The 7,667-nt window shown below is 39.3% G+C and overlaps 1 protein-coding gene across 1 annotated transcript; it reads right to left on the bottom strand.

The window, feature by feature from the left end:
* Positions 1-6,550: 6,550 nt before the first annotated feature.
* LOC128225875 (uncharacterized) lies at positions 6,551-7,659 on the bottom strand. The gene is made up of 2 exons (XM_052935776.1): positions 7,588-7,659; positions 6,551-7,192 (listed from the first exon to the last, which is right to left on the bottom strand). Exons 1-2 carry the CDS (start codon positions 7,657-7,659, stop codon positions 6,551-6,553), a joined length of 714 nt encoding a protein of 237 aa, XP_052791736.1.
* Between the last annotated feature and the right edge of the window lie 8 nt (positions 7,660-7,667).

Genomic DNA, 7,667 nt, shown 5'->3' with positions numbered 1-7,667 from the left:
ATCACCACCACCACAACCACCACCACCACCATCACCATCATCATCATCATCAGTCGTCGTCATCATCATCATCATCATCATCATCATCATCATCATCATCATCATCACCGTCATCGTCAAAAACGCTGAAAGTGTTGACACTTCTGTAAATTCAAACCTCCCTTTAGATTGGTGCTTGAACTAAATAAATATGACTCTATTCAAATATGTCCAACATGTTCAAGAGAAAAATGTGTGGAATTGTTTATTTAAAATCTCAGTTTTCAAAATATATAATTAGGACCAGAAAACAGTAGAGGTTAGACATAGTTCATCGGTATGAAATTTTGCAGACAGGTGGTCGGGGGATGGTGGTTTAGTTATTCATTGTATTGGCTCACGTTTGCAAATATTTGCCAAAGAGTTCTAGTTTTCATAACTTTAGTATCAACATATAGGTGTCTGACCGCTACAATCGGGGGTTAACGATTGAAGGCCGTTTTGCACATGAGTGCAAGATTAATTATGACAAATCTGTTTTATATTGGCAATATTGTCTATTTATTATTGGGATATATGACAGAGTTAAGTTTTTATGTTGACTAGAAATTTGATTGCGTTTTCCATTTAAACTGCCTTCCGAAGTATGCTTAGCTTGCACCAATTGGCATAAAGCAACAACTGGCCTCTGTTTTTCGAAACTTCATTAGTCCCTTATAACAGGATAAAGGTAAACTCATTATTTTTTTGTTTTTCAATGATTTGCCTAATATTTACTTCTTTGAGAGGGTTTTCTCTTTAGAAAGGAATTATTATTAATTGTGGTAAATCTTATTTGGGAGTAAGAGTGCATCTTTAAAATATAATCAAAAGGAACAATTTCTTAACTCAAAAAAATGTGCAACAGAAGCAGCTATGTATCTTCTTCATATTTCTCTTAATAAACATGTCAGAGCCAAAATAACCTCGAATTTTAATTTTCCGAAACATTCTTTAAGAAAAAAACCCCGACTTAAAGCTGCACTCTTACACTGATTTACCGTTTTGACAACTTTTTAATTTTTTGTCTTGGAATGAGCAAACTTTTTGCGTAAATATCTGCAAACCACTGATATAAGACTGCTGACAAAAGATCAGATCGCAGATTTTCATATTTCTGTTCGAAAATTAATGTTTTATGCCTTAAACCGTTACTAACGGTTTAAGAAAAATGCATAAAACATCAATTTTGAACTTAAACATAAAAATCTGCGACCTATTTTGTTTGTCAGCAGTCTTATATAACCCGTTTCCATGGATTTTCGCAAAAATTGGCTCGTTCCAAGACAAAAATTAAAAAAGTTGTCAAAACGATCAATCTGTGAGAGTGCGGCTTTAATTACATTCTTGGCTGCACTTTGATGAGGTATATACATAATTTATATTTACGTACATGTATAAACTTTGTATATGAACGAAGTCAAACTACGAGATATATGTTCATTTACTGAAATAAAATAAAAATACAGATGGTTGATTTTAAATAAATTGTATAATTATTACGCACTAATTGCGAAACTATCATAAGAGATACATGGGTGCGTTTCAGATAGATTTTACGATCTGCCATTATCGTAAATTTACGATCATAATAACGACCAATTTAACGATAATCATATAGGCGTTTCAGAAACGTCACGTAAACTCTCCGGTCGTACGTAAAATATAACGATCAAGTTCAGCGTTAAAGCGAGTGACACAGTCTGAAGTAAAATGACGTCACGTCATATTAAACTGGTGAGCGCACCTGTCTTTTATAATTAATAATAATAATAATAATAATAATAATAATAATAATAATAATAATAATAATAATAATAATAATACATCCAATAATGGAATCAATTAATGTTACGATACAAACTGATTGACTATTTGCTGCTAATGCTACACTTATATCTATAGTAGAACATTGTGTTGGAGGCAGTGGCGGCTATATATCGTGGGGACACAATGGCCCGTGCCCCCCCCCCCCCCCCCCGTCGTTAGCGAGAAAATGAAGTTTATTTAAATCCTAAATTGATACCTTTTCGGGTAAAATGCTGATACATACATAGCGTTTTTCTACGGTTGTGTACACCCCAGTTATGTATCCCTGGACCCGCCACTGGGGTGGGTATTGAAACCATCGGAAGCCGCCTCACAATTAAATGTAAGTCTTATGCGTTGTGCTGCTTGTGGAGTATTCAAAAGGCATTTGTTCTAAGAATATGACATCAAAATGGGTGCTTAAGTACGGGTATTATGACTGCCCTGAGAAGTAAATGCAAACGTGCAGCATGGTGCTGATGATGATAGTAACGATGATGCGACGACAACGACGATGATGATATAATAATAATGATGATAATAATACAAGGACTACGACGACTAAGGTGATGATAATGATGGTGGTTTGACGACGACAATGATAATGCAGAGACAACGACGATGATGAATATAATGATAATAATGATGATGATGGTACGACGACAATGATACTATTTATGATGTAACGATGATGACAATGATGATGCGTAAATGTTGTTGATGATTTTGACTTGGAAAATATCGTTATTTTGAATAACTAATGAGGCAGTTTCATTGGTTCCGCAATGAACCACTGCGGAAATATGCAAAGACAATCATACTAATGTTCTCCCATAAAGAAGGTATTCTTGTGAAAGCTTAAATTGAACTCGGTCCGCCTTATCAGTACACATTTTAGAACACATATATACTGCGGAGACAACTGACACTACAGAGTAATTGAAGAGTGTTTCATTATAACATGCGACTTCATTTAAAGAAGAGTTGTTCCCCTACTGCCTCATCCTTATTCATTAAAAGAGAAATTATCAGTCGATTTTCGTGACCACGGTATGCATGGAAGAACTATGTTTGCCGACGATGCATACGGCGATGATACATGTAGTTACCCTTGAGCCACTTAATTATAATGCTCCAGTCAATCGTAACCACGCCCCCACCCCCAGGTCTTGGGGTATACCGGGGATAGCGGAGAAAATGAACCATGTTTTTACCTTCAATGTGACCCGCGGTGCCGAGTGAGCATGGTGGTTTTGTTTTCGCGCCGAAAATAATGGGAAATGGGCCTTACCTAGGATGTCCCGGGGATGCGGGTGTATTTGGTTGGGATTTTATCAGCAGTGTGTCCCCGCAGGACGGAGATTTTACCCAGGATTTGCTAGACCGAAACTCAAATTCCCCGCCATTTCTCAGACCTTGGGGGGCGTGGTTACAATTGATTGGTGCATAACTGTTCCTGCTTTAAAACTGCATGTGATGTATCTGACATTAATTCCGCTGACCCATTTGTATCCTACATGTAACTCAGTTCTATGGTCCCATACCATGACAAGGAAGTAGTCAGTTTACAACAAGCAAAAATGCAACAGAAATAATAATTAATGTGTTACATGGTGGTCGTGTAAACATCACCAGTCATTTCATTGTTATTCATATTTCACCGTACTTTTACCAATCGTTACTAAACTCGGCCATCTCCGGCAAGCTCAGAAGAATACTTCTCTGAATAATAGCCGAAGTTGTTTCAATTGTACGTCGCGAGGGTCAAGCACCTGTTATAATAATCAACTGCTCTATTGAGCAATATACACGTCCTTACCATGACTGGCTTCAAGTACTAGTGTTGGCTCTGTAGTCCTCTCAAACCTGACTGCATAGGGTGCATTCATGGCCACTCACCTTATGCATGATTCAAGCATAAGGCATTGACCACAAGTGACCACCGTCCAGTAAGGTTACACAAGGTAAACTGGACATCGGGGTATAGATTTTCCTTGATTTGAATAACGAGCTAATGACAAGAGTTCAAAGAACTGTCAGATATAATTCTTCTGCTAATCGGACTGTATTTGTTTGTTTATTATCATGGTAGTTTGAAAGTAGATATTGTTAGACCATGTAAATGGTTTATATGTCCGTGGTAAGACATATTATGTCATAGTATGGCTGATCAGAAAAATAATACAAAAAACACATGTGAATAAGGCAGGACGTATAGCCGTTTTTCTCAACTATCATTATACTTCTGACAGTGATCCATTTTAAATTCTGCTTGAAGGCATCCTTCGGGACTCAATTACAAAGCGTGGTCCCTAGCTTTGTGACCATATTAATGGGACACATTGCATCCTGCTCATACACATGGTGATGTTTATGTGGCGCTTAGAAAAAAATAGTAAAGGACTCGGGATGCGTAGAAAAATGAATCAGTATGCGTACTTTACAAAATAACTGCGATTGATTATTGTCGTTTGTCATTGCTCGCGGTAGGTTGGTTGTCATGAGTCAATGCTCGCGGTTGGTTGGTTGTCATGTGTCAATGCTCGCGGTTTGTTGGTTGTCGTTTGTCATTGCTAGCGGTTGGTTGGTTGTCGTGTGTCAATGCTCGCGTTTGGTTGATTTTTGTGTGCCAATTACCGCGTTTGGCTGGTTGTCGTGTGTCAATTATGGCGTTTGGTTGATTGTCGTGTGCAAATTATCGCGTTTGGTTGATTGTCGTGTGCCCATTCCCGCGGTTGGTTGGTTGTCGTGTGTCAATTATCTTGTTTGGTTGGTCGTCGTGTGCCAATGTTCGCAGTTAGTTGGATGTCGTGTTTCAATGCTCGTGGTTAGTTGGTTGTCGTGTCTCAATGCTCGTGGTTGTTTGGTTGTCGTTCGTCGATGCTCGTGGTTGGTTGGTTGTCGTTTGTCATTGCTCGCGGTTGGTTGGTTGTCGTGTGTCAATGCTCGCGTTTGGTTGATTTTTGTGTGCCAATTACCGCGTTTGGTTGGTTGTCGTGTTTCAAATTATGGCGTTTGGTTGATTTTCGTGTGCAATTTATCGCGTTTGATTGATTGTCGTGTGCCAATTCCCGCGGCTGGTTGGTTGTCGTGTGTCAATTATCTTGTTTGGTTGGTCGTCGTGTGCCAATGTTCGCAGTTAGTTGGTTGTCGTGTGTCAATGCTCGCAGTTAGTTGGTTGTCGTGTGTCAATGCTCGTGGTTGGTTGGTTGTCGTTTGTCAATGCTCGTGGTTGGTTTGTTATCGTTTATCAATGCTCGCGGTTGGTTAGATGTCGTCTGTGAATGCTCGCGACTGGTTGGTTGTCGTCTGTCAATGCTCGTTACTGTTGTGCTTCAATGTAGGTATGTAATAAAGACACTTAAAGTTTTACTACATTTATTCTACAAGTGTATGACATATGAGTACATCAATAGTCTGAACCATACTGCCTCTCTGATACTTCTAGGGGTTCCACCTTGGTGCCTTAGCAGGGCGGTTACTGATTTGCATATATAGAGGCGGAGCTTCTATGCTCACACCATAACAGTTACGTGGTTGGTTTGTTGTCGTTTGCCATTGCTCAGAGTTGCTCGCGACAGGCTGGACGTCATATGTCAATTCTCGAGGTTAATTATTTGCCATTGGTCAATGCTCACTGTTGGGTGGCTGTGTTGTTTTTGTCAATGAAAGCTTGGTGTTGTAATCGTACAACAGTAATGGTATACAAACTCTCGTAACTGGCTGAATTTAAGGGCGCCCAATATCAGCAGTGCGTTCAGTAAGGCGAGCGTTTACAAAACGCTCGCAAACGTTTTGTTTTGTATCCCTGTTGCAACGCTACGCATACACGTTAAGCGGGAAACCAAACAGCGTACGTTCGCCTCAAACATCTTTACTGAACGCACTGCATGTTGATGCAAAAAAATATTTTGAATATTACTGCATTATCATGTTTAAGCTCATTGGACATTTGTGATAATAAAAAATGCATATGAATTAGGTACAGATTAAAGAATACATGTATAAGCCTCACAATTTTTTTTTTAATAAATAGCTATGTATCCACAAATTCCACAGTTAAAAGGCGCTAAAATATTCATTATATATTTGTATCTGTAGCAAAGTCATATGCTTTTTTTTTTTTTTTTGACCTGTAATTTTAAAAAATAGATAAAATAATAAAAAAATAAAATGGCATAAACCTATATTGTGTGCCTTTAAACTGCCGTTTGAATGTGGAACGAGCAGTTGCGCGAGCAGAGTCATATGTAAGTGAATGTGATGACGAAAGGAATCGTTCCTTGGAACGTGAGTTATACAAGATATTGTTCGCGAAGAGGACTAGACTGCCATCAGCAAAGGCACAAACTTTAGTGCAAACTGATAATTATGTAACCTGAGCAGGTATTATTAATATGATTTATTTATATAACAGTATGAGTACTATTTAGATTTTTTAATGTAGATGTAATAGTCAAGTTATTAAGTACACCAGTGGTTATTGTCTAATATTTGATATATCTCATTGCAATATCCACGCAGTGGTACTTCTCTTACAGTACAGTAATCACTGCCAACATAATCACGTGACCATACAATATGATATCAGTAAAGATTGTTATCTTTATTTTTTTGTATTTTAACCTCAATGCACCTTGATTAATTGACATTTGATAAGCATTTAAAAAGGTTTATATAACTGAGATTCAGCTATACTCGCACATGTTGGCAGAAATCATTTCTAACCTAGGTAAAGCAAGAGTTGGTAAGGCTGATGCTGAGTTTGTAGCAGCTGATTAAAGGATGAAGGATTGAAGCTCATCTGGGTCCGTGTCCTTGTTGGATTGAAGCTCATCTGGGTCCGTGTCCTTGTTGGATTGAAGCTCATCTGGGTCCGTGTCCTTGTTGGATTGAAGCTCATCTGGGTCCGTGTCCTTGTTGGATTGAAGCTCATCTGGGTCCGTGTCCTTGTTGGATTGAAGCTCATCTGGGTCCTGTCCTTGTTGGATTGAAGCTCATCTGGGTCCGTGTCCTTGTTGGATTGAAGCTCATCTGGGTCCGTGTCCTTGTTGGATTGAAGCTCATCTGGGTCCGTGTCCATGTTGGATTGAAGCTCATCTGGGTCCGTGTCCTTGTTGGATTGAAGCTCATCAGGGTCCGTGTCCTTGTTGGATTGAAGCTCATCTGGGTCCGTGTCCTTGTTGGATTGAAGCTCATCTGGGTCCGTGTCCTTGTTGGATTGAAGCTCATCTGGGTCCGTGTCCTTGTTGGATTGAAGCTCATCTGGGTCCGTGTCCTTGTTGGATTTGAGGTTCATCAGCAGCTTGTCAACACCCTCCCAAATAACTGAATTATTCGGGACAGATGGTACCTGGATATCGCTCTGTCCAATGTCAGTAATGTTGGTATGTTTTTACGCGGATGAATGCAGAGACAAACTGTTCGTTAACACTGCTTGCCCTGACTGCTTTGCCGCTCTGGAGGAAACCATCCTTGTTCTTCAAAGGTGCAACACCAATAACCTCCGATGTCTTGCTTTGGACGAAGGCCAAAACGTCTTGGATTTGTCCTTTAAGTCTTTGCGGATTTTATCCATAAGATATTTCATGTTGGCCTTGCGTATTTGGCATTACACGTCTTTCTGTGACCACTTGTAACTGCCTAGGTCCCGTTTATTGTTTGTTCTTCTCGCTTTCTTATGAGCTCTCTGTTTTTTATCTTAATTTCGGTGTTCATCCATGAATTGATATGCCATGATGTTGTCCATTAGGAAGGTACCCACTTTTCAATGGTTGTGTGTATGATGGTCTTTAGTCTTGGCCAGGGATCTTCTATGGAGGAGTCATTCATGGTGATAA

Source organism: Mya arenaria, chromosome 1, assembly GCF_026914265.1.
Source record: "Mya arenaria isolate MELC-2E11 chromosome 1, ASM2691426v1".
NCBI lineage: Eukaryota > Metazoa > Mollusca > Bivalvia > Myida > Myidae > Mya > Mya arenaria.
The sequence above is the reverse complement of the archived record's forward strand: the minus strand, read 5'-3'. Positions and strand labels throughout refer to the sequence as shown.